At 39.9% G+C, this 27681-nt stretch overlaps 1 protein-coding gene across 1 annotated transcript in view; it reads left to right on the top strand.

Annotated features, from left to right (window-relative positions):
* LOC127571531 (calsyntenin-2-like) overlaps positions 1-27681 on the top strand; it is a 422857-nt gene that overhangs the window by 313466 nt on the left and 81710 nt on the right. The window contains 5 exon segments of the mRNA XM_052017987.1: positions 18986-19181; positions 20845-20893; positions 20895-21054; positions 22818-22967; positions 25402-25587. Coding sequence (XP_051873947.1) covers positions 18986-19181; positions 20845-20893; positions 20895-21054; positions 22818-22967; positions 25402-25587 — 741 coding nt within the window.

The raw sequence follows: 27681 nt of genomic DNA, 5'->3' as shown, positions 1-27681 counted from the left end.
ACTGTTTTATCCCATCACAAAGATTGGCCTCAAATAGGTAAAACTTGGCAATAGGGAGAATGGGATAGGTTGGAGTGGATGAGGGGAGAAGAGAAATCGAGGTGATTAATGATACATCTCAAAGGAGTGTAAGTAGCCAGACCGGAGGGGTCTTACTGGATCTGAGTACTGGAGATGGGAGAAAGGGTCAACAATATGGGGTAAGGACTCCTGGCAAAAGAAATGGGCATGGAGGTGGAGGCAATGGAAGGAGAGTTCAACATCAGGTTAGGCCCAGAATTCATTGAGTATCAGACGTAGGCGCTCAAAGCTGAGGCCTCTGCTGAGGACTGATCGCTCGGAGTCAGCGAGGGGGAGATTGAAGGGGATTTGTGGAGTACCTGCCCTCAGTCTGCAGGGGTGAGCATGTGCTTCCTGTTACATGCCACTCAGTCCCATTCTGGCCTGTCTGTCTGCAGCCTCCTCCTTGGCCATGGTGAGGTGCGATGTAAACTAGGAGAACAACACCTTATCTTCTGGCTAGGCACCTTTCAACATTCCAGTTGAACATTGAGTTTTCCGATTTCAGGTAAGCTGCTATCTTGTGGTTTTCCATTATCCTACTTGTGTGTCTTTCTCAGCCCATTTCTAAAACATTCCTAGTTAATGGTCAGTACTCATGCACCTTATTAGAAAAATCTGTCTTAACTAATCTCCATTTAGTCTTTTGCCTTGTATCTCATTTCTTCTCCCCCACCCCCAGCTCTGCTTTCCAAACTGATGCCCCTCCACTCAGTCTGAGGAAGTGTCCCTGACCCAACTTGTTAATTGGGTTTCTCTTTCACAGATACTGCTTGACTGGCTGAGTTCTTCTCGCATTTCTGTTTTTGCACCCAGATTAAAATGATGTGGGATCCAAGAATGCAGTTCTACCCTTATAAAAATGCTAAGATTTTCTATTTTTCTTCAGACTATTGCAATAATATGCAGCTGTCCATTAGCTCAGCTTTGCCTCAGTGGTAATAACAGGATGTGTGAGGTATACATCATCCTATTATTATTGAGTGAATTCAGGCAGGGCTTTACAAACACTGAGAACACTGGAACTCTGGAAATTGAACTGCCAAAAGGCATTGGATGGTGAGTCAATTGAAATTCATAACACTGAGATTGATAGATTCTTGTTCAGGGTGAATATCAAAGGACATAGACTAACTGGAGACAGGGCATAGATCAGCCATGATCAAATTATCTCGCAGAACATATGGGCAATGTCCCTTTGCCCATTTGGATGGACTTATTCAATCGCTCATCGTTTCTGGGAAATTTTGAAGAGCTGCCTGATTTTCTGCCTATCATTTTCAAGCATTCAACATCTTGGATTGATAAGGGAAAAAAATGTGAAAGGGCATCAAGGATGAAGTAATAATTGCATGACTCTTGATGGTTGTACTTTTTTTTTACTAAACCTAATGTTTAACTACAGTTAACTTTCTATTCATAAATATCTCAATTTATGACAAAGTATGTTTCTTTTAAAAGTTGTGTCTAATTCTGTATGCAGCTGAAAAATACTCATACAATCTTTGATAGTTTATTACTTTGTTCATTTTCAGCTGATTTTAACTTCCGCTTTGCAACAGAGCAGCCCAAGAAGCATTTATACATAATCCTACAAATGTTGTTTTCTCTTATCAAAGGAGGGTAGGAGATGTTGGAAGTAATTAGCAGCTCAGCTGTGAAGAGAATAGTGTGTTGCCAGTATCTTGTGTATGTTCTAGCCTTTCACCTGATCCAATAGACAGTCCTTGCTTTTCCCTCCCCATCTTGAAAATTCAACCTGTCTTTCAGATACTGACTAATTTGCTGTTCAATTCCAATGTTTTTTTAAAGTTTCATTAATTTTGGTTTTATAGATCATTGATGTTTTTTGGAAGATTTACCTAGGTGAAGCTGTTTTGGTCCTGAATATTTGGATTGGCTTAAGTGAAGGTAATGGGTACTGTGGTGTACATGTTGCTGTGCAGGCAATGAACCAAATGGCCTTTACACACATTTTGTGGGAAATTTTTATTCCTTCTTGTCTCATTTACTTTTGAAATGAGACATTAAACTGTGATAACCTCTACCTCGCTGAATCAAAGGAACTCTCAGTATTTATTATCACCATGTGTACTGTGTACTCTGTGAGCTTCACGTGAGCAAGGAATTTCATTGCACCCTGGTGTATATGACAATAATCTAATCTGAATCTGAATCCTGTCAAATGAATGTAAAAGAATGCATGACACTATTCAAGGAAGAGCAAAGGTTTATCCCCTACCAACACTACTCCAAACAGATTATCTACCTCACCTATCTCATTGTTGTTTTTGGAACATTGCTGTGTACAAATAGGTTGTCATATTTGCTTATGCAAGTGATGACATTTCACAACTACTTAACTGGCTGTGATGTCCTTTGGGACAACCTAGAATATGGAAGTTACCATTGGATGAATATTAATTCACGTTCTATTTCACCCTTTCATGGAAAGGGAGATTTTTCAGGCAGGACAATAATAAAATAAAATGTTCTGAGGCACTTCAGAAGAATGTTGTCAAACAACTCTGAGAATAAGCTACATTAGGGGATATTAGAGATAATGAACAAAAGCTTGGTCAATTAGGTGTATGTTAAGGATTGTTACAAAGGATGAAAGAACAGTAGAATTAGAGCAGATGAACAGTTTTTAGAGGAAATTCCAGAGCTTGAGGCACTGACAGATGCAGGTATGACTGCCAATGGCAACGAAATTAAATTAGCTGATGATCAAGGGGCCAGAAATGGGGGAGTAGATATAATTGAAGTTTATATGGCTGGAGGAAATATATGGGGAAAAATAGGTCATCAATAGATATGAAACCAAAGACAAATATTTTAAGGTCAAGGCATGGCTTTCTAAGCAAACAGTTTGGTTAGTGAACATCAGGGTGTTGGTTTACAGGATTTTCTAAGAATTGGGACATTGGTAACAAAGTTTTAGGTGACCTCAGGTTTACAGAGAATAGAATGAGGGAGGCCAGCCTTGAATGATTTGAATATGTCAAGTCCAGAGACAGTAAAGGCAGAAGGTAGTCTGAGGAAAAAGTAGCATAAGACTATATTAGAAAGATAGAAGTAGTTGGTCAAAATATGGCTTGGTGGACCAAAGGCCACCTCGAAGTTATATTTGATATAATTTCCGATTGTGTCAAGTTGCCAAGATTTTCACAAACTGTTTTAACAGCAGAATTCTAAATTGACATTAATAAGGTGAATATAGATAAATCATGAATCTTTGCTCCAAGTAACTAGACAAGTTAAAAAGAATTATAGACTGTTTTGTAACCAATTCATGCTGCACATGAACCCATTGAATGACCCAATAAGCATTAACTTCTTCCTGCAAATCTCAGTTCCACTGTTTAGTAGATTGAGCATGTATAACTAATCAGAACACATCTGATGTGAGTTTACTAATAATTGCTCTTAAACTCAATGGTTGATGCTCCTCATGTTGTAAATGACTCTCTGCAACAGGATAATTTTAAGGATTGCCATGAAGTACTGATCTGTTTTGCTTTGTGCTTCAAAATAATGCTAAACTGGATTGCCATCTTCTTTAGCTGTCAAAGTAGTCAGATTCCTGGGATGATAAAGTAAAGAAATCTTGGAAGGCAATTTGACATCTGATTTCATTGTGTTCCTTAATATTAAAGGATGTAAGATTCATGTTTTTATGAGAATCAGTGGACTGTTTATGTTCTTTTGGATCTAATATTCTACTAAGTGAGTAACAACCTCAGTAATTACATATTTCAAAACTGTACATACCCATGATAATACATGCATGTCTAGTGGGATTCATTGAGCATCATTCAGGAACTGTAATCCCTGGTGACTGGAGTTTTGTTTCCTTTCTTCCTCTTTCCCCCACATGTTCCCCTCCTAACCCAGGGTTCTCTGTTGATTTTCCTGCTGCCGTGCTATTTCAGCATAACTTTGAGATGGCATTTGACTCCCGAATCACTGGGTGTATCTAAAGCTTTTGAACCATAACCTGTAATTGGTTCAGAAATATTCTAGACTATTTTTAAAAAATCTTTTAAAGAATTACTAAAACCTAATAACTGATAAATGTGTCTGTTCTCAGTCCACTCCTCTTCTAATAGCCATTAAATTGCTGGTGAAGCAAAAGACTAAAAGATTGTGTGGGACAAACAGTTTGAAAGGTTTAAAATTATCTGATACTTGAAATCATTTCATGAGAATGAGAACTCCATAAATGACAGAAATACACAATTAATTGCAGCCAGAAGGTGCTGTCACCTGAGAAGATCCCAGTTGGCCAGGCCTACTCTTCAGGAATGTTGTGTGTGGGGGAAATGCTACAATTAGTTAGACTGGAAAGGATTGGGTAATTCCCCTGCCAATCAAGATTATGACCACATTTGCAGGAGGTTACTGAGATTGATTTTATGCCTCTAATTTATGTGTATCAATCCTTTGCTCACTGTATTTTTGTTCTGAAAAATTACCCTTTTAGTGGTGTAGTAAACTATCTGTAAATAGTTTCCTCTGTTCTCTAGGTAGGTTACTTAATGAATAAATGGACATTTTGCTGCAACTAATTGGGTGATGCAGTGTTTGCAATTTATGCTCTGATTTAGCAATGCCAATAATGTTTGTTGTTCTACAGTGTGCCAAAAGAGACCTGAGTTTTTTTCCCCCTTTTAAACCTCAATGTTTGTATATGAAAATTATTTTTAAAAAATCTAATGATGCTGTAAATAAGGGATAAAAGCAGACAATGCTGGAAGTATTCAACACATCAGACAGATTCTGTGGAAAGTGAAACAGTTAACATTTTGGGTCACGGATCTTTCATCAGAACCCAATGAGAACCCAGAATCCCAAAGCTTGTTTAGATTTTTGCTATATTTATGCATATTAGAAAGAAAGTCACAGTTGGATAACTTTAATTTAAATTGATGGGCAAAAGCTTGGGTGGTACAAAACTTCATTGGGTAGTTAAATCACATGGATTGTAAAACTAATGTTGGATTCAACCTTGTCCATTTGCTGATGGGCAGATTAGGTTAAAATTGACCTCCTGATCAAGCAGAAAAACAAGCCAACCATGCCACAAAAATGCTGGGACTTATTCCAAATGACCTGCACTGAGCTGACAGTAATGGTTTGTGACATTTTTCAGGATGTGCTTTTTACTGGTAAGGTCAGCATATGTTATCCATTCCTAATTCCTCTTTAGAAGGAAGTGATGAGACATCATACTGAATCACTGCAGATCTTCTGGTGAAGGTAGTCCCGTTATGCTATTGGGTAGAAAGTTCTAGCATTTAGAACAAGCAAAAATGAAGGAATGAGATATATTTCCATAATGTGTGACTTGGAGAAGAATCTGCAGGAGGTCCCATGTGATAATTTCTTTGTCCTTCTTGATGGGAGAGGTCTTGCATTTGGAGGAGCTATGGGAGTAGCCTGGGTGAGTCACTGGATTGCATTTTGTAATTGCTCACACTGCAGCCATAGTGCATGAGTGATAGGGTGAATGAATGTGAATGGATATCATTCAAGGGCTTTGTCTTGAATGATGTCATGCTTCTTCAGTGTTGTTAGTGCTGCATTATCCAGATAAGTGAAGAGTATTCCTCAAATCCTGACATATGCCTTGTCGATACTGGAAAGTCTTTGGGATGTAAGAGGTGAATCACTGGCCACAGAATACCCAGCCTCTGACCTGCTTTTGTAGCCACAGTATTTATGTAGCTGGTCCAATGAAGTATCTGGTCAATGTCACCCCCAGAATGTTGGAAGTTGGGAACTTGATGGTAAGAGTATGACCTTGAAGAGGATGATCAAGAATAGGCAATTAGACTTTCTCTTGCTGGAGGTGGTCTTTGCTTTGCATTCATATGTCATGAATATTATTTACCACTTATCATCCCATGCATCAATGTTACCTTGGGATTGATTGTTTCATTTTCTAAGGAGTTGCAGTGGAATTGAATATTATGACTTGCTGATGGAAGGAAAGTCATTTTTGAAGCAGCTGAAACTGTTTGACCTTAGGACTCTCCCCTGAATAACTCCTGCACTGGGATGATTGACCTCTGAAAACCACAACCATCTTAATCATACAAGGTACACCTCCAACTATTAGGGTATTTTTTCCCTTGATGCCCGTTTATTTAATTTTACCTGGACTTTTTGATGAGACTCTTGGTAAACAGCTGCCTTGATGTCAAAGACAGTCAATCTTACCTCATCTCTGGAATTCAGCTCTTTGGTCCATATTTGGAGGCTGACAAAACTGAAACTGCCAAGCTGGGCATCGATGAGCAGTTATTGAAGAGTAAGTGCTCCTTGAAAGCATCTTCCATTACTTAGCTGGTGACTGAGTGTTAACTGATTGGTCAGTAATACCAGAATCTATTTGATCTGTTTTTTGCAGACAGAACATTCCTGGCAGTTTGCATTCCATTTTGTTGGGTGCATGTAACTGTACGAGACCAGATTGCATAGAGATCAGGATAATTCTGGAGTGCAAGTCTTCAGTTTGACAGTCTGGTTGCTGTCTGGTCCCATGGCCTTTGCTATATTCAGAACTGCCAAACTTTTTTTGATATCACCTGGAGTGAATTGAATTGGATAAGGACTGACTTCTCTGATAACAGCAATTTTGGATAGAAGTTCAGTTGGATCATAATTTGTACATCTGCCTAAACATGGTCGACTGCTTGACTGCCACAAATCTTAACAGGGACCTTGCCAGCAATACAGAAGACATATGAAAATACCAATTTCAGTAAAGAAGAAAATGCCAAAGTAACGACAGCATTTATATTATGTCTGGATTGAAATAAATAATTTGTGAAATACTTACAAACTGGGAATTATTCTGCAACTTTTTGTTTAAGGACTGAGTGGCTGTTACCTTCTTTGTCCAACCTTGTGTTTAATTTCTCACCATTTTTCTTTCCTCTTGTCCTAAAGGCAACATTTCATAACAGTTGTGGATCTGCCCTTGTGCAGATGGCAGCAGCAATAGTCCCTGTTAACTTGCCCAAATTAACCATTATTTATGTGCATGTCTTCTATTGGCAGACTATTGGGCAAAGGAAGGTATTGCATTAAATCAACTCCACTCGTCCATAATTTTGTTGTGTGGTCACTTGATAGCATTCGGCATTGGGAAAACCTAATTGATTGAAATTGGTTTAAATTCTGCTGTAACTTGAACCTCTAATTCATCTAGTGAACGATTGCCGCTTTGTACTAGTATTGGTTTATTATTGTCACTTGTACCGAGGTACAGTGGAAAAACTTGTCTTGCATACCGATCATACAGCTTAATTCATTACACAGTGCAGTTTTAAACATTTTAAATATTGAAACATTTAAACATTTGTTTTAAAACATTGACTGGGATTTGTAATTCATTATTAAAGAAAATAATATTTATCTGTGTTTGTATATTCCTTTTTGTGTATGCTTTTTAATAGCAGTTGATCATAAATGTAAATGATTCAATTTTTTTTTACATTCACTCTTTTTCTCCACATATAAATGCTGGTTCTCTTTTGTGTTGTGTTTTACAAAGCTTGATTAAAAGCACAAAATCCTTTAATTTAAGTAACTGAAATAAAGGATAACTGAAGGATCTTTCTAAACATGATGGGCCCAAGGTTAATTCCATCTTTTCCAGGGGTTTGGGTGGACGTGACAGATAGCTAGCATTTTGCAAAACTTGAATATCTGGTATCCTGCCTAGCGCTCTTCTCACCAGCTACACCAATAAAACAGTTTTATATTCATTGACAGTGAAACCATGCTGTTTGCACACTAGCTGCTACATTTGTCTACATAAAGACATTTTACTCTACTTGATAAATTCATTTTATGTAAAGCTCCTTGGCACCTTACTGTGAGCAATGTGATGAGGTCCTATATAAATTCAATTTTCTTTACACAATAACTAATGGAAATATGATTTCAACAGCATTATGTTTCATTACTTTTTTACACATATGCATATATGTATATGTATATTTCATTTATCAGCTTCACACAAATAGTCACAGATGTTGGCTTCTAATTGACAGTCTTGGGATTTTATCAGACTGCACTGACGATACATTTCATTTAGTTTGAGACTGCTTTGATTATTATAAGTTAATGAGACTTCCAACTGTCTGATCCCTTTGCAGTCAGCTGGTGTAATGTGTTTCAAAGTGACTGTCTTTAAAAAGAAATTAAGTGCAGATGCATGACACCGACTCCAGTAAACTAAAGTAAATAAAGCAAATAACAAAATAGTCTAAGCCCTCAGGGGTTGACAGACGTTCCTGTCGTCTAATGTTCCTCAGATACCAGGTTGCTAAGGCACAGAGTGCAAGCAGAGAATTCAAATGAAAATGTTTATCTCCCAGAGGTACTCAGAAGCAAAGGTATGGTTGTATTGGTGTTAGACAAAAATATAACTCCAAGTTAGTCTAAGAAAAAGGACCCATTGCTATTAAAGCAACAATTGTTCAAGCAGCCAAGGTTTTAAATCTGCCTTCAACTTTTTCTCTATTATTCCTGTATCCTATACAGGTGTATGATATTACACTAAAACATTTGCACTGGTTACGACAGTGTAGTATGCCTTTTTGCCACTTAAGCATTAAGTGGATGCAAGTGTGCAAAGAACATATGATATAATCAAGACTGTTATAGGTTGTAACAGGGTTAGCATTATTTTTCAGTTAAATTATCCCATCTGCTGGTTGGCACTATTATGAAAGAGCAGTATTGTTAGATATTGTCACTGGTACCAGTGCAGTGGTAACCCATACTAACATGATTGCAGCAGTTCAGAAAAATTGGCAGTACGCTATAGTATGCTGAATATGATCCTCTGTTGAGTATGTTTTGTATAAAATTGCTGTAATCTTAAAATATGAGACAATTTAAAGTATGTATGAGAACATAGAAAGGCCAGGAATTGGGAAGCTCTTTATTATGATACCTATCCAGCTTATTCATTCTTTTTGATGAAATGTTGTCCAAAGTTTATCCAATCGGAGCTTGCATTGCATGTTGCTTTTTAGATATTTCTATGCTCTCAGCAATTGAACAATGCCATTTAAAAACCACAATCATTGGGAAAATCAGATCAGTTCACCCACCTATCCTTTGCTCTGACATAACTTTCATTCCTAATGTTTGTGGAAACTTGAAGGTACTTTTTCTTAAATAATGAGATTTCCTGCATAAAATATAATCTTTTGTTTTGCCCACTGAAAACGTTGAAAATGAACTATCATCTTCTCTTAGTAAACAACCTATTTTGGCTTGAAGTTTGTTGCAAATTTTGCAAGGAAATACCAGCAGTTATATGCAAAAGCGGGTGGTGAGGCATTCCGTTATGGTAATCCTCTGCCAACTTAAATGGGGAAACCACTTGAAGAACTTGTGTCAGGTTAGACCTAGTGGGGAACAACATCTCCATTCATTTGAAAGCAGAAGAATGGCTGCACAAGTTAAGTTTTGGTTTCTATATATGTTTTACTTTATTTAAATGTTTTCAGTGTTTCAGAATCTATTCAAGTGTTTTGCATTCATAATATTTTTTATTTTTTAATGTTTTAATAGTTTGAATATTTTTAACAGTTTTGTATGTCAGAAACATGCTGGCAGGTTTGACAGGCAACTCAGCTGCAGGCATTGACTCACTGTCAATGTTTCTTTCAGCACGTTACTGGGTGGAGATGATTTTGCGCCACCATTTAACAGGGATTTATGGGGAGAGGGCTAACCTGTAGTGTAGGTCTGCTGAGCTTGGAACTAGCTTTTTACTCACAGGCTGGTTTCAAAAGATCTGCGAAAGGTTCAGTGATCTTTCTTTGTAAGTCACCAATAGACAATAAGTGTCAGGACACATTGAAAATTCTGATTCATTCTTTATTTTATGGAGTGAAGGGAAGCATTCCTTCCAATTCCTCATTCAGTTCACCCATAACTACTGCTGCTTGCTGACCAACTTTAGTTCCCAGTAAGGCTTGATTTTAAAATTTCTCCAAAGCTCCCCACATTTTCTCCCATGTAATTTTCTCTTTCCTTACAACTATCTTAGGCATCTGCTCTACTCTCCTTCTGGCACCTTGACCGCTCTTAAGTGTAATTGTATTTCCAATGATGATCATGCCTTCAGTTGCCAAAGATATGGTGCTGGAATTACCTCCTGAAATCCCTCTATATTCATTGCTCTCCTCCTTAATGGCTATTTCTTTAACTGTTTTTTTTTGGTCATCTCCTTTAATGTGGATTGGTGTCAAATTGTGTTTGATAACATGTTGGGATATATTAGCATGGAGGAGCACTGATTCATCAGCTACAGGAGGATGGTAGGTGGTAGCGAGGAGGAGGTTTCTTTGCCAGTGTTTAATCCAATGTTATGAGACTTAATGGGGTCCCAACTTAATAAAGAGGACTCCCAGTGCTTCTCTACTCTGCCTGTATGACCACCATATCTCATGAGTCTGTCCTATTGGTGGGACAAGACCTTGAGATGGACTTTCCTAATGCAGAGTTTCAGCCCAAAATGTTGACAGTTCCTTTCTTCCCACAGATGCTGCTCAACCTGCTGAGTTCCTCTAGCAGATTGTTTGTTGCTTGTGATAGAGTTGTCTGGTACTTTATCTATTATTGGTATTGGTATTGGTTTATTATTGTCACTTGTACTGAGGTACAGTGAAAAGCTTGTCTTACAAACCGATCGTACAGGTTAATTCATTACACAGTGCAGTTACATTGAGTTAGTGCAGAGTGCATTGATATAGTACAGGTAAAAACAATAACAGTACAGAGTAAAGTGTCACAGCTACAGAGAAAGTGCAGTGCAATAAAGTGCAAGGTCACAATAAGGTAGATCGTGAGGTCATAGTCCATCTCATTGTACAAGGGAACCATTCAATAGTCTTATCACAGTGGGGAAGAAGCTGTCCTTAAGTCTGGTGGTACGTGCCTTCAGGCTCCTGTATCTTCTACCCGATAGAAGAGAGAATGTTCTGGGTGGGCGGAGTCTTTGATCATGCTGGCTGCTTCACCAAGACAGCAAGAGGTAAAGACAGAGTCCAGGGAGGGGAGGCTGGTGTCCGTAATGCGCTGGGCTGTGTCCACAACTCTCTGCTGTTTCTTGTAGTCCTGGGCAGAGCAGTTGCCGTACCAAGCCATGATACATCCAAATAGTGCATCGGTAAAAGTTGGTGAGAGTCAAAGGGGACAAACCAAATTTCTTTAGCCTCCTGAGGAAGTAGAGGCGCTGGTGAGCTTTCTTAGCTGTGGGTTCTACGTGATTTGACCAGGACAGACTGTTGGTGATGTTCACGCCCAGGATCTTGAAGCTCTCAACCCTCTCGACCTCAGCACCATTGATGTAGACAGGTGCATGTACACCACCCCCTTTCCTGAAGCCAATGACCAGCTCTTTTGTTTTGTTGACATTGAGGGCAAGGTTGTTGTCATTCAATAATAGTAACTATGTCAGGCTGTTGCTTGACTGGATTGTAGGACAGCTTTCCTAATTTAGAGACAAATATTCACCCCCCCCCCCACCAGCCCCTGCTTGACCTTGTCCTCACCAATCTACCATGGTAGATGCATCTAAGTATACTGCCCAAGACAGTATTGGTAGGAATAGCCACTGCATTATCTGTGTCGAGGAAAAGTCTTATCTTCACACCCATGACACCCTTCATTATGTTATGACGACTTTGCAAGGTAATTTTGCCATGTCTGAATTGAATGCTTTGATTGGTGGTCTCTGTGATCTCAACGGATTTTTAAGTTGACACAAAGAGTCTACTGAAGGTGTACGGTATGAGGAACTGGAGGTCAGAATCAAAAATATGAATAAGCTGCAAACTATGTTTCAGATTACTATGACTCAATCACTTTCAATTATTTCTGCAGTTACTCATCTGGTCTAGACCAACAACAGCTTCCAAGCACACAACCTGTAAACCATGAAGAGCAAAGGTAGCAGACACATGGGAACACCACCACCATCTGCAGGTTTCCCTCCATGTTGTACACCATCCTGGAACTCCCTCCCCAACACTATTGTGGAGTACCTTCATTAGAAGGACTGCAGCGGCTTACCACCACCTTCTTAAGGGGAATTTGGAATGGGTAGTAAACTCTAGCCTTGCTCACATCCAGAAAAATGAATGAATATTTTAAAAAGTAACACACACAAAATGCTTGAGGAACTCAGCAGGTCAGGCAGCATCTGTGAAGGGAAATGAATAGTCGACGTTTCGGGCCGAGACCCTTCATCAGGATCATATTTAAAAAAAAAATAAGTTTAAAGCCATCCTTCCTTGTGAAGATTCAAAATACAGTGCCAGAATGTGCTGCGACACTGTTCAGAACTCAATTAAAACAAACTTGATTCCATGAAAATCAAAATACTACAGATGCTGGAAATCAGAAATAAAAACACAAAATGCTAGAACCACTCAGCAGATCAGGCAGCATCTGTGGAAAGAGAAACAGAGTTAATGTTTCAGGCTAAAGATCCTTCATCAGAACGGGAAAGGAAACAAAATAAGGTGATTCCATAGCTAGGAAGGATTATTTGAACTGTTGGTATATACAGGTTGTTAGTGGTGCAGACTACTCTTTCTAACGCTAAATATTTTGCAGGTGTTTGGTTATTTGGGTCGATGCCACATATTGATGCATTAATCACCTGCCATATGTGACACATGGCTAATCCAGATGTAAGCTTTGCATTCATTTCTGGTGGTAAATAAAAACAGTAATAAACATAATCTTTGGCCTTCAATACTTATAATAGTGTAGCGATGCTATTTTAACTTTTCCCCCATTTGTTGTTTAGACAAAAAGCAAAATATGCAGGTGTTTTCTTGAATTGCATGACTTCTTCATTTCTGAGATTTCTGTGACAATGGTATGTGATGGACATGAAAACAGCAAACCTCAGCTGTAAAGTTGTATGAAAAACGGAGCTGTCATTGCAGTCAGCTTGACTAATCCTAATATTCTCTTCAGGCTGAGAGAACAAAAGGAGTCCAGCCCAGACAATAACAAGCATCTCCAAAAGGCGCATTGAGATAAATGGGATAAAGATCCAATCACATTTTTGGTGAAAAGCAAACACATCTGTGGTATCTCAAGCATATCCTGTGTGAGCAGTTTTAACAAACAATGCTGATAAGGTCAAACTACCACTCAGAATGACTGAACACAGGAGAAGTTCGGTGTACTAAGATGTATTTACAATGGTACTGAAATGAAAGTCATTGAGTCATAGTAATCTGACATATAGTTTGCAGCTTGTTAGGATTTTTGGTCTGATACATTTACAGCAGAATTCCAAACTTTAGTACATTCACTACCATTTACTTTTGTACCTGAACCTTGTTTAATTAAAATTAACGTATTTACAAAGCAATTGGATGTATATTGGAGGGTTGGGGATGGGGGGAATTTGGGGATTGTTTTGTCAAAATCAGAATTTTATAAAAATAGAGTCACAGAGTAATGCAGCACAGAAACAGGCCCTTCGGCCCAACTGCTCCATGCTGACCACAACATCCTCCCTGCTAGTCCCAGTTGCCAGTGTTCGGCCCATAACCCTCCAAGCCTCTCCCCTCCATGTGCCTATCCAAATGCCTCTTAAATGTTGCAATTGTAGCTGCCTCAACCACTTCTTCTGACAGCTCATTCCAGGTACTCACTACCCTCCATGTAAAGGAGTTACCTCTGTGGTCTCTTTTAAATCTCTCCCCTCTTATCTTGTATCTGTACCCTCTAGTAATGGACTCCCCAACCCTGGGGAAAAGACTACGTCCATCCACGTTATCCATACCCCTCATGATTTTATAAACTTCTATGAGGTCACCCCTCATTCTTCTTCACTCCAAGGAATAAAGATCCAGCATGGCCAACCTCTCCCTATAACTTAGGCCCTCTAGTCCAGGCAGCATCCTCGTAAATGTCTTCTGTACCCTCTCCAGCTTGACAATGTCCTTCCTATAACAGGGTGACCAAAACTGTACAGAATACTCCCAAATGCGGCCTCACCAACAATTTATATAACTGCAACATAATGTCCCTACTTCTAAACTTGATGCCCTGACTGATGAAGGCCAACATGCTAAAAGCCGCCTTCCCCACCCTGTCTATTTGCGCAGCTGCTTTTAGTGAACTATGCACTTCTACTCCCAGGTCCCTCTGTTTCACAAGAGTCTTCAGTGCCCTGCCATTCACTGTACAAGTCCTACCCTGGTTTGACTGTCCAAAATGCATCAACTCACACTTATCTAAGTTGAAATCCATTTGACATTCCTCAGCCCATCTCCCTAACTGATCAAGATCTCTTTGCAATTCACTATACCCTGCTTCATTATCAATAAGACCCCCTAATTTAGTATCATCAGCAAACGTGCTAATCGTGCCATGTACATTCATATCCAAATCATTTACATAAATAATTAATGATTTGGAAGAGGAGACCGAGTGTAGCATATCTAAGTTTACTGATGACACTAAATTGAGTAGAAAAGCAAATTGTGCACAGGATGCAGAATCTGCAGAGAGATATAGATAGGTTAAGTGAGTGGGCAAGGGTCTGGCAGATGGAGTACAATGTTGGTAAATGCGAGGTCATCCACTTGGGAAGGCAAAATAGAAGATCATATTCTTTAAATGGTGAAAGATTGCCGCATGCTGTTGTGCAGAGGGACTTGTGCATGAATCGCAAAAGGTTGGTTTGCAGGTGCAACGGGTTATCAAGAAGGCAAATGGATTGTTGGCCTTCTTTGCTAGAGGGATTGAATTTAAGACCAGGGAGGTTATGCTGCAACTGTACAGGGTACTGGTGAGGCCGCACCTGGAGTACTGTGTGCAGTTCTGGTCTCCTTACTTGAGGAAAAGATTTACTGGCTTTGGAGGCGGTGCAGAGGAGGTTCACTTGGTTGATTCTGGGGATGAGGGGTTTAGCCTATGAGGAGAAATTGAGTCACCTGGGACCATACTTGCTGGAATTCAGAAGAATGAGAGGGGATCTTATAGAAACATATAAAATTATGAAAGGGATAGATACGACAAGAGGCAGGAAGGTTATTTCCACTGGTAGGTGAGACTAGAACTAGGGGACATGGCCTCAAGATTCGGGGGAGTAGATTTAGGAAGGAGATATGGAGGAACTGCTTTTCCCAGAGCGTAGTGAATTTGTGGGAATCTATGGAAGCAGAGGAGGCTACCTCATTAAATATATTTAAGACACAGTTAGATTTCTGTATAGTAGGGGAATTAAGGGTTATGGGGAAAAGGCAGGTAGGTGGAGCTGAGTCAATGACCAGATCAGCCATGATCATAATGAATGGCGGAGCAGGCTTGACAGGCCAGTTGGCCTACCCCTGCCCCTATTTCTTATGTTCTTAATGAATAACAGAGGTCCCATCACTGGCCCCTGGGGCACCCCACTAGTCACAGACCTCCAATCGGAGAATCGACCTTCGACCGTCACCCTCTGCTTCCTATCATTGAGCCAATTCTGAATCCACCTTACTTGCTCCCCCTGAATCCCCTGTGACCTAACCTTCCAGATCAGTCTGCCATACAGGACCTTGTCAACGGCCTTACTAAAGTCCATATAAACAACATCCACTGCCCTACCTTCATCTATCTCTTTAGTTACCTCTTCAGAAAAACTCCAAAAAATTCATCAGACATGACCTCCCACGCACAAAACTATGCTGACTATTCCTGTTCAGGCCTTGACTATCCAAGTGATGGTAGATCTTGTCCCTCAGAATTCCTTCCAGTAACCTCCCTACAATGGAAGTCAGGCTCACTGGCCATTCCTTGCTACCCTTCTTGAACAATGGAACAACGTTAGCCACCTTTCAGTCTCCTGGGACTTTGCCAGTGGCTAATGACAAAGCAAATATCTCTACAATACAATAATTCCAAGCAAGCTTGTCACCAAACTCTTGAGACCTAGGGCTCAACACCTCCCTCTGTAACTGGATCCTTGACTTTCTAACAAACAGACCGCAATCAGTGAGGATAGGCAGCAATACCTCCAGCACGATTATTCTCAACACTGGTGCCCCACAAGGCTGCATCCTCAGCCCTCTGCTCTATTCCCTATACCCTCATGACTGTGTGGCCAGATTCTGCTCTAACTCCATCTACAAGTTTGCAGATGATACCACCGTTGTAGGCCGTATCTCAAACAGTGATGAGTTGGAGTACAGGAAGGAGATAGAGAGCTTAGTGGAATGGTGTCATGACAACAACCTTTCCCTCAATGTCAACAAAACAAAAGAGCTGGTCATTGACTTCAGGAAAGGGGGCGGTGTACATGCACCTGTCTACATCAATGGTGCTGAGGTCGAGAGGGTTGAGAGCTTCAAGTTCCTGGGAATGGACATCGCCAACAGCCTGTCCTGGTCAAATCACGTAGATGCCACGGCCAAGAAAGCTCACCAGCACCTCTGCTTCCTCAGGAGGCTAAAGAAATTTGGTTTGTCCCCTTTGACTCTCACCAACTTTTACCGATGCACCATAGAAAGCATCCTATCTGTATGTATCTCGGCTTGGTACAGCAACTGCTCTGCCCAGGACCGCAAGAAGCTGCAGAGAGTTGTGGACACAGCCCAGTGCATCACAGCCTCCCCTCCTTGGACTCCGTCTTTACCTTTCATTGTCTTGGTGAAGCAGCCAGCATAATCAAAGACCCCACCCACCTGGGACATTCTCTCTTGCCTCCTCTTCCATTGGGTAGAAGATACAGGAGCCTGAGGGCACTTACCACCAGACTTAAGGACAGCTTCTACCACCCTATGATAAGACTATTGAATGGTTCCCTTATACAATGAGATGGACTCTGACCTCACGATCTACCTATTGTGACCTTGCACCTTATTGCACTGCACTTTCTCTGTAGCTGTGACACTTTACTCTGTACTGTTATTGTTTTTACCTGTACTATATCAACGCATTCTGTACTAACTCAGTGTAACTGCACTGTGTAATGAATTGACCTGTACGATCGGTTTGTAAGACAAGCTTTTCACCGTACCTTAGTACGAGTGACAATAATAAACCAATACCAATACCAATACAAGGGCCTCTGCTATTTCTTTCCTGGCCTACCATAAGGTCTGGGAGTGCACTTGGTCTGGCCCTGAGGATTTGTCCACCTTAATGAGCTTGCTTCAAGGCTACAAATATCTCCTTCCTTGCAATATGCATATGATCCAAAACCTCATTACTTATTACCCTCATTTTTCTGCCATCCATGATATTCTCCTTCGTAAACACTGAGGCGAAATAAACATTAAAAATCTTGGCCATCTCCTCCTGCACCACACATTGATGGCCCTGATGTCTTTAAGAGGACCTAGTCTCTCCCTAGTCACCCTTCTACTGTTAATATAACTGAAGAACCTCTTGGGATGATTCTTAACCCTGCTTGCCAAATTCACCTCATACAGTCTTTTTGACCTCCTGATTTCCCTCTTAAGTCTGGTCTTAAACTTGTATTCCTCGACGAATTCATTGGTACCCAGCTGCCTAAACGCAATGTACGCTTCCTTCTTTTTCCTGACCAGAGCTTCGATATCTCTCTTCAGCCAAGGTTCCCTGAATTTGGTATGTCTACCCTTCACCCTCACAGGAACATGCTGCCCCTGGACTCTTGATATGACCCTTTTAAAAGCCTCTCACTTGCCAACTGTTCCTTTGCCTTCAAATAGAGTCACCCAGCCAACCCCAGCTAGATCCTGCCTAATGCCCTCAAAGTTGGCTATGCTCCAGTTCAGGACCTGTTCTTTTTTATCCATAACTATTTCAAAACTAATAGAATTGTGGTCACTGGACACAAAGCACTCCCCAGCTGCCACTTCAGTTACTTGGCCCACCTTATTTCCTAAGAGGAGGTCCAGTATTGCTCCTTCCCGAGTAGGTTCCTCAATATATTGTGTGCGGAAACTATCTTGGAGGCACCACACAAATTCCAATGCATCCAGGCCCTTTGCACTCTGGGTGGCTGGGTCAATACCGGGAAAAGTGCAATCTCCCACCAGCACTATTGTACTATTCTCACAACTCTGTGAAAGTTCTCAACACATCTGCTCCTGAAGTTCCCACTGACTATTGTTGGGTCCATAATATAGCCCTACCAAGGTGACCATCCGCTTCTTATTTCTAAGTTCTACCCAATTGGCCTCACTAGATGATCCCTCAAGAATATCCTCTCAAAGCACTGCTGTTACATCCTCTCTTACCAAAAAGGCAACACCTCATCAATTCTTACCTGTTCCTCTGTCACGCCTGAAGCATCGGTATCCCGGAACATTGAGCTGCCAGTCCTACCCTACTCTCAGGCATGTTTCTGTTATGGCCACAATATCCCAGTCCCCAGAGGCAATCCACACCCTCAGTTTGTCTGCCTTACCTGTTAAGCTACGTGCATTGAAATACATGCAATTTAAGGCAGTTGTCCTATCTGCCCTTTTACTGTAAACATGGCTATCTTGATTGCTAGGCTTGCACTCTTTGGTTGCTGCATGTATCCCCTGTCTTCTCACTGACTTCACTTTCTTGATTCCCACCCCCCTGCCAGTCTGGTTTAAACCCTCCCTGGTGACAAAAGCAAATTTCCCTGCTAGAATATTGGTCCCCCTCCAGTTCAAGTGCAAACCATTGGCAAAATGCCGTGTTCTTATGAAATGATCATTTGCAGTCATTAACATTTCATTAACAAACATGGGTAAACTCTCAATTAATTTTTACCTGTTTGAAAACAAATGACTAATATGGCCAAGTGGCATTGCTGTAAATCAGTCTTGAGGTGCTAATTTTCATTTCTGGCAAAAAGCACTCATTTTTTGTGCTTATACTGCACAGTTTACACACTGATGTATAATTTTTGTTCCAGGTGAGATCTGTGCTTTCAAGATCCACAGTCAGGATGTGCCCTTCGAAGCTGTGGTGTTAAACAAGACATCTGGGGAAGGTTTGCTGCAGGCAAAAAGTCCAATCGACTGTGAGCTTCAGAAAGAATACACATTCATCATTCAGGCATACGACTGTGGAGACAGGCCTAGTGGAACTTATTGGAAAAAATCACACAAGTGAGTAACTTGCCCCTGATATAGTTAGGCTCGGTTGTTACTTCTGAGAGTACACATTGAGACATGGAATATACTGTTAGGAAATTGACTGGAAATGTAGCCAATTTTCAGTTGAACTTTACAATCTTGCAGTGGACATATGTCCTTTTTCTTAATCCGTGAAATATCAATGCCAAATATTTTTGATCTCAAATGATATTCTGTAAACCTTAAGTGAAATTCAAGTTCAGTGGCTGTGCCAAATGGGCAATGTTAAATTAACAGCTCATTTTACACCCATTGGTTATAGAATAATGATCAGCACTGTTCAAGGACATCGATATAAAGTGATATGTGTCAACATTTAGTTTAGAAAGACATTGAATAGTTTACAGTAATTAAAATTTCAGACAAGAATATAGATTCACTTGCAGTCAGGAGCTTTAAGTCTATTGATAGAAAACAATTTGCATCCATAAAATATTAAATGGATAATTAATGCTCATTGTAAACAAAAATAAGACCTATTTTGCCTCTCTTTAATGTACATAGCAATATATTGGCTCTGGAGGAATCATTGAACCCACTAGTATGAGAGAGCTAATATGATGTGCATAGATGAGGCAGATTTATCACTGCAAAGGTAATATCTCAGCTGAGGCTTAGTTACCCATTCTCTCCACAGGTGATGAGTAGCCTGCTTAGTGGTTTCAACACTTTCGGTTTCATCCATTCCTTAACTGTGTCAAGCCAAGTCCAGCAGCTACTTCTAACAAGCACACCACATAACATAAAACAATGTTAAGATTGTGGCGACTCACCGTCTAGTTGGGCGAACCGGCTCGGCAGTCGGGTCGCGCGGCGTCGGAGCGACGAGGCCCAAGGTGGCGGCGGGCCTCGTCTTTCCGAGCGACGGGGAGAACCCGCGCGCGGGGAAGTCCTGATGACGTAGGACTTACGTCATTGCCGGTTGTTTTGGGCGGGAACATTCTCCCTTAAAGGGCCCGCGCAAGGCGGGAAAATAAACCAGTTCTGTTTGGCAATCCTCTGAGTAGAGTCTTGTTTTATTCCGTGGTAGCAACCGCTACAAGATCAATAATTACTTACAATTGTTCAACAAACAGATGTGGATAATTCTGTGAGCTTGTGGCATCATGAATTGATAGCTACCATAAAATTCTTTCATGATCTGGAATAAAGCTTGAAATGTTCATTCAATCTTCATTTGCCAGATTTCTCCATTCTGCTTAGAGTCTGCTGATTTCATTGATGGTGGTTAGTGGAGGTGCAAAGCAAATTGGAATACTTAACGTAAACAGTTGCAAAGAGAAATATTTGATCTGAAGAGGGAACATATCCTAACCCTGCTTCTTCTAAGAGCTTTGCTCCAAAATGTTTAATAATCTCACCAGAGCAGACCTTTGCCTCAATACTTATTGCCACAAATAGTATTTCCTGTTTGTTGAATTATCCTATCCCTTCAGATGTCATTTTCTTGTAATTGTCTAGAAACAAATGCTTAGTAAACATTTTGCATTGTCTCAATTGTCTTACTAAAGACTTTTGTCAAATATTCCTGTAGGTTTATTTTAACTATATAGATAATAGACGCATCATAATAATATTTTTGTTAGTCGATATATTGTCTATTTACAGAGCACTAAAGATTGCCATCTTTTTCCAGGGCAGTGGTAAACATTCAGGTGAATGATGTCAATGAATACGCACCAGTGGTTCAAAGAGACGGTGTATAAAGGTGTGATCACAGAAGGGAAGCTGTATGACAACATACTGCAGGTGGAAGCAGTGGATGAGGATTGCTCTCCTCAATACAGCCAGATTTGTAATTATGAAATTGTTACGCCTGATGTACCCTTTGCAATTGACAGGAACGGTGAGTTCCAACAGAATGAATTGGTTTAATTTTGCACCTCTTTTTTTTAATAATTTAAACAATATGTCTCTTATTTCATAAAACTTTCAAACTATGTCTTCTGTCCCATCTCAGCATCCCACAGCAAATGGGAAAAGGTCCAGAAATAATAAACAGGGGTAGAACTAGCAGTCACCTAGATATGTTGTGGTTGATTAGAGAAAGACAGCATGGATTTGCAAATCATGTCAAACTAATAGTAGTGTTTTTTGATGAAGTAATACAGAGGGTAATGAGGGAAATTGGTTGATCTAGGATGTATGAAATTCCAAAAGGTACCTGATATGATACCTCAGAATAAACTTGAGATCAGAATTGAAGGTCATGGAATAAATGAGGCTGTAGGAGCATTGATAGAAAGTTGGCAAAGCGACAGAGATTATTAGTGAAAGGTTCTTTCTTGGAAGGAAGAGAAAACGAACTCTGGAGGTTTGCTGCTAGGACCACTGTTGTTCTTAAAATGTTGTCAGTGTTTGAACATTTTGTACAGGGCTTGATTTCCAAAAAATGGGGAAGTCAAGACATCAGGTGGAAAGGGACTTTAAAAAAAAAAGCAGTGATGGGTGGGTGAACAAATGGCCATGGTGGAGGGAGGACTCTCATGGAGCAAACATCTTCCAGACTTAGGGAAAAGCATCACATCTTGGAAAAGTGGCTGTTTAAAAACAAATCTTGGTGGGGTTATGGGACATTGTAGTGGGGTGTGAACATACAGCATTAGAAAAAGGTCCTTGGCCCAATTGATCCACGCCAACCAAGATTCCCATCTGAGCTCGTCCCATTTTCCCTCATTTGGCCTGTATCCCTCTAAACCTTTCCTATCCATGTACCTGTCCAAGTGCCTTTTAACTGTTGTTAATGCACCCGCCTCAACCTCTTCCTCTGGCAGCTCATTTCATACACTGACGACCCTCTGGATGAAAAAGTTGCCCCTCGTGTTCCTATTAAATCTCTCTTCTCTCACCTTAAACCTGTGCCATCTAGTTCTTGATTCCACAACCCGGGGAAAAAAGACTGAGTGCACCCACGCTATCTATGCCCTTCATGATTGTATACATTTCTATAAGATCACCCCTCATTCACTTTGCTCCGATGAATAAAGTCCAAACCTGCTCAACCTCCCTCCATAACTCAGTCCCTCAAGTCCCGGCAACATCGTTGTAAGTCTCCTTTGTGCTCTTGGGCGGAACCCGCAGATGGTGGTGTGTCCATGTACCTGCTGTTGTCATCCATCTTGGTGCTAGAGTACAGGGGCTTGGGAAGTCCTGTCAGAATAGCCTAAGCAAGTAGCTGCAGTGCATTTGTAGATGATGCACACTGCAGCCACTCTGCACCAATGGTGGAATGATTGAATGTTAAGGGTGGGGTAAGTACCAATCAAGTGTGAGGGAACATAACACTTCCAATTAAATTCTAGAATCATGAAAAGTGAGACTAGGTCCCTCACAAATTAATTTAACACATCTGGTATGCAGTTTATTTGCAAATTTATGATGAATTGCTCAGCCAGTATTTTGTAAATACAATGCAGCAAGCACAACAAGGGAATTATTGGTTCACTAATTTTGGCATCTATTTCTTTCCTGAAGTAAAATGATATGTTTAGAATTTTTAATTTGTAGTGTAAGTAATGATTGTATTTGAAAAATTATGACGAACTGTTAATATTTTATGTGGAAGCATTTATTCTATTGTACAAACAATAATTCCATTCTTTTTACCAGGTAATATTAGGAACACTGAGAAATTGAGCTATGACAGTGAGCACCAATACAAGTTCATGGTAACAGCATATGATTGTGGTCAAAAGGAAGCATCAGAAGATGTATTAGTCCATATTGAAATTAAGCCAGTTTGCAAGCCTGGCTGGCAAGGTAAGGCTTTTAATGTATTTTGCCATTATTCACACTGCATTCAAATGACAGAAAAATACTTATGGACAGAAATGTGCCTCAAAATAAAGAGAAACCTATTTCTGCCAGAGCTCTTAATGATGTTTTGAAAGGCATGTCAACTGGGTCAACATTATTTTGGGCAATGAAATACTTATTACCATAATCCTCATTGAAATTGCCCACAACTATTAAGAAATAATAATCAGTATGCAAGAAACTGCAGTTGCTGGACACTTGAAATAAAAACAGAAAATGCTGCAAAATACACAGTCAGTCAGGCAGTGTTCGTGGAGGAAAAAAGAGAATTAACATCGATCTGCAATGACCTTTCATTAAAACCAGCAAAATATAGAAAGCATACATTTAAAGTTGTAGAGAAGGGGTGGGATAGAAAAGACAATGGAAATATCTGTGATAGGGTTGAGACCAACAGACACTAAATGACACGAATGGTGATGATGCTGGCTGAGAGGTGGTGGTGAATGCTTGTTAATTCCAATTATAATTTATGATTATAATGTTATAGAGCAGTCTGACACGATTTATTTTCCTTTGACTCATTATTATTTGGAGTGTGTCCAATCATACTCCCACTTGTGGAGGCAGTCAGCATGACTAGAATCCCAGAATGAATTATTTACTTATAGTATTTGTTTCCAATGTAATCAATTATTGACATTTTAAAGTATAATAAGGGGACATGCAAAATCTGGACTGTAAATCAATGTTTCCAGTTTTTAATTGTATTGCTCTCTATTGCGATTGAATGTTATATGGAATCTCCATCACATGCACATAAATTATTATATCCCTGGACAGAAGACTGGACACGAACCACTGGACAGAATAGTCCCTGAGGAAGTCCCTCCTGAGACTTTTAAACTACATAATTTTTCCTTTATTGTTGTATTATATTGTTGTATTGTATTTTCATATCTCCTGTGCATATATCATACATCATATATAATGCCAACATTTGAGGAAAATTGATTATCTGATCAATTTATCCCCCAAAGGTCCCCTTCATTATGGCAGACAGAGGTGACTATATTTTACATAGCTTTTAAGCTTTAAGGTGATAAAAGGATAAATGCATGAAGAAGAATTTGACATTACTGTTTAGAAACATTTCGTTAAAATCATTTGAATTTCTTCTCAGTGGGAAATTGGGCTTGTTTACATCCACCCAGTTTGAACATAAATAGTTTATGTACAGGTTATTGATCAATCAAAGGAACAGAGCCATATTAAAACATATGAACACGGAGTTTGAAATTCTCATATGCATGGTCCCAGAGGAAATCTTACCCAGAATACCTTTAATGCATTGTTGCAAAGGAAATGTTTGTCCATTAAAATGAACAAGATAATATTTTTTCAAGGGAAATTGGAACTAATCTTCATTGTTCATTGAAGTTTATAGAATTTGTCTTAAATTTTATGTGGAACTGTGTGAGTTGGAGCCATATTTTTCAGGATAGTTTTACAACTACAGTTTTAAAAATAATAATCGTTTGACTTAAGGCATTAATAATATTGCAACATTTCATTTTAATCCAGATACCAATGAGACTAGGATATGCACCATGAATGATAGGGTCTTAGGGAATATCGAGGAACAGGGGACTTCTGATAGATCCTTGAAGGTGGCAATGTGGATAGATAATGTGGTTAGGAAGGCGTATGGGATACTGGCCTTCATTTGTCAGGGCATTGAATACAGAAGCAAGGAGGTTATGCTCCAACTTTATAAAGCCTTGGTCAGACCTCAGATGGAGCACTGCATGCAGTTCTGGTCACCAAGATACAGGAAGGATGTGATTCTGCTGGAGAGGGTATAGGGAAGATTCACCAGGATACTCCCTAGGATGAAGCAGTCCAGTTATGAGGAGACTTTGGAGAAGCTAGTTCTGTTCTCCCTGGAGTTGAGGAGGTTAAGAGGGGACATAAGTGAGGTATATAAAATTATTAAGGTAAACTGAATGAAACTTTTCCCCATATTAGAGGTAGATAAAACTGGAGGACATAGGTTTAAGGTAAAGGGGAAGAAATTTAAAGGGGATATGAGGGGGACCACCTTCACCCAGAGAGTACCTGAAATACACTGCCTGAGAGAGTGGTTGAAGCTGGGTCACTGACATTATTTAAGAAGCGTCCAGATGAGCTATTGACTCGCTTTGACATAAAGGGCTATAGACCAAGTGTTAGGTGATGGGATTAATACAGAAGGGTGCCCACCAATCAGTGTGGATGAGTTTGGCTGAATGGCCTGTTTCCTTGTTGTATAATTCTATGATTTCATCTTACTATATTGTTTTTTTTTTAATTGTTTGGATTAATCTTCAACAAGGGCAGCATTCTTTTGGCTGATTTATTAAAATGGAAAAGGCTCAAGTTATCTTGTTTTTTACAGGTTGGAATAAGCGTGTCGAATATAAGTCTGGCTCTGGCAGTAAAGTATTGCTTCCCAGCATCCACCTGGAGACCTGTGGTGAGCCAGTATCTTCTGTGCAGACCGCCATAGAACTTCAGACCAGCCACATTGGAAAGGGATGTGATCGTGACACATACTCTGAGAAATCCTTACAAAAATTGTGTGGTATGTGACAAATTAACTACAGTGTTGTCCAGGAATGTCTCCAGTGCTTTCATGTTTTTCTTCCCCCATTCTTAAATTTGTCACATACTGCCCAACAGAACACCAGCTGAGCTCCATATTGTGGTATACAGTGCCACTGTGTGATATCAGTTTCCTGCTGTAAAAATGCCAGGCTCATGAGCACACATTTTCATGTTTCTTTAAAGTCCCTGGTTATCTTGAACTCAGGTCATTCACACTCAAAAGTACAGTCAACAAAGGGAGAACTGCACAACTAATGTCAGCCACATTCCTCTATTGTAGAAAGAAGCTTTGGGATTTATTTTTCTTACAGTTCTAATATGATTCTTAATATGTTTCATTCCCTCTGCTGTGATATTTATCTTTTTTTCTAACTGTGCAGGCCAGATGCAGGATTTAGGGGAAAATATAGATTTTCAATTCACTTTCTTTCATAAATTTCAGTCACATTCAATGTGTCAGAGCTGAAAATTGAATGCTTTTTTTCACTTTGTCATCTAGAGCCAGCATTAGTATTTTTCCAGGGCGAACTTAGTTAAAGATGCAAGCCCGAATTCCCACTGTTTGCTGCAACATGCCACCTTTGAAAGTGTGTCTCATATTGGACCATCATGAAAACTTTCATATCTCACCAACAATCCTTAATCACTCTCCGAAACAGTGTGCAAATTTATTCGGAACTGGCTGAATCATTGTCCCTTTGTTGTTCTCACCTGAAAAGCACAGAATTGAAGTGCTCCAATCATGATTTATTTTGGTCCCTTACAGATAGTACAGAGGGATTGGTCTGTCCAAAAAATGAAATGATAGACTTCCAATCAAATGCTCTAAACTCTGATTTCAAAAGGATTTTCAGGCATGCTTCATCAGCCAAATGGCATGGACCTGTTCAGAAATCTCCACTTTCCAACCTCTGTGTTGATTTACATTATTTTAGATCCTGTTTTGGTTCCAGTGCCTCGAAACAGCTCAACAGCTAAATGTAGAACAGCTTCAACTTGAATGTTAACTTCTTGTAACAATGCTTGAAAAATTCAACTCTTGTGAAGAAAGACCTCTTGGTTATTGTTGATTGTTTTGAACAAACTAAAATATTCCCTCTGCTGAAAATGTTGAGACCAGTTTTCATTTCGAAAATTGGGTGTTCACCATTAAAATGAAGGTGACCCTTGCCCAAGATTGCATGAATTTATCCAAGGTAGTATCTTCCTTCAGCTTTACCTGGTTTCCATCCTAGTGACTGGAGCCCCCAGCTGAAACGCATGGAAAGCTCGAACACAATTACAAATCTGAGTTAAGCTGTACAGTTAGGACCATGTTGTTGTTTTTTCTTGGGCAACCAATTCTCTCTAACTTTTTGCTTCTACCCACCAGCCACAGGTGATAGGATGCAAGGCAACCATTTCCACAGATAACAAAAAGAAGTCTGCATAGAGTTCTGGAAAAGAAAATAATACCTTAAGTTCCAGATTTTCAATCTCAAAGGCATTTAAAATTAATGTTGTTGTCTCTGTTGATTCTACAGTCATCTTACTTGCTCCTCTGAAGAACTTTCTTTCATTCCCTCCCCTGTATGGTTGCTGATGCAGGCATTTCATATTTGGCCAGTTCACCTTAAATCATGTCACAGGTCAACAAACTATCCACTGGGAGCACATGTCATGCAGGCAGCTTGCTAGCCACACCATGTCAAGGGCCTGGTATTAATCTAGCCCCACACGGTTGCTGAGTACACCCCACACTCCACCCAGACCTTTGTCTTTCAGTACCTGTATTGAAACCACTTGAAATGATTGCCTATCTTCTTTCAAAGGGATTATAGGAACCAAGGTTGTAACATATAAAATATTTGAGATGTAGCTTACTTTCAAACCTGCCTGGAGAAAAACATTAATTTTTCAGAACAGAAAAACAATTTAGAATCCCTGTAATTGCATAGGTGATAATCCCAGCAAAGCAGAGGTTATTACAATTTATGTTCAGGAATTTCAGTTGGTCTGCACCGGTTAATATTTAATTTAACAAATCAACCTTGGTGGTATGATAAATTACATCATTTTTCCAGCTTGAACC

The sequence above is a fragment of the Pristis pectinata genome, chromosome 6 (assembly GCF_009764475.1).
Source record: "Pristis pectinata isolate sPriPec2 chromosome 6, sPriPec2.1.pri, whole genome shotgun sequence".
NCBI lineage: Eukaryota > Metazoa > Chordata > Chondrichthyes > Rhinopristiformes > Pristidae > Pristis > Pristis pectinata.
This window is presented reverse-complemented; position numbering and strand designations above follow the sequence as displayed.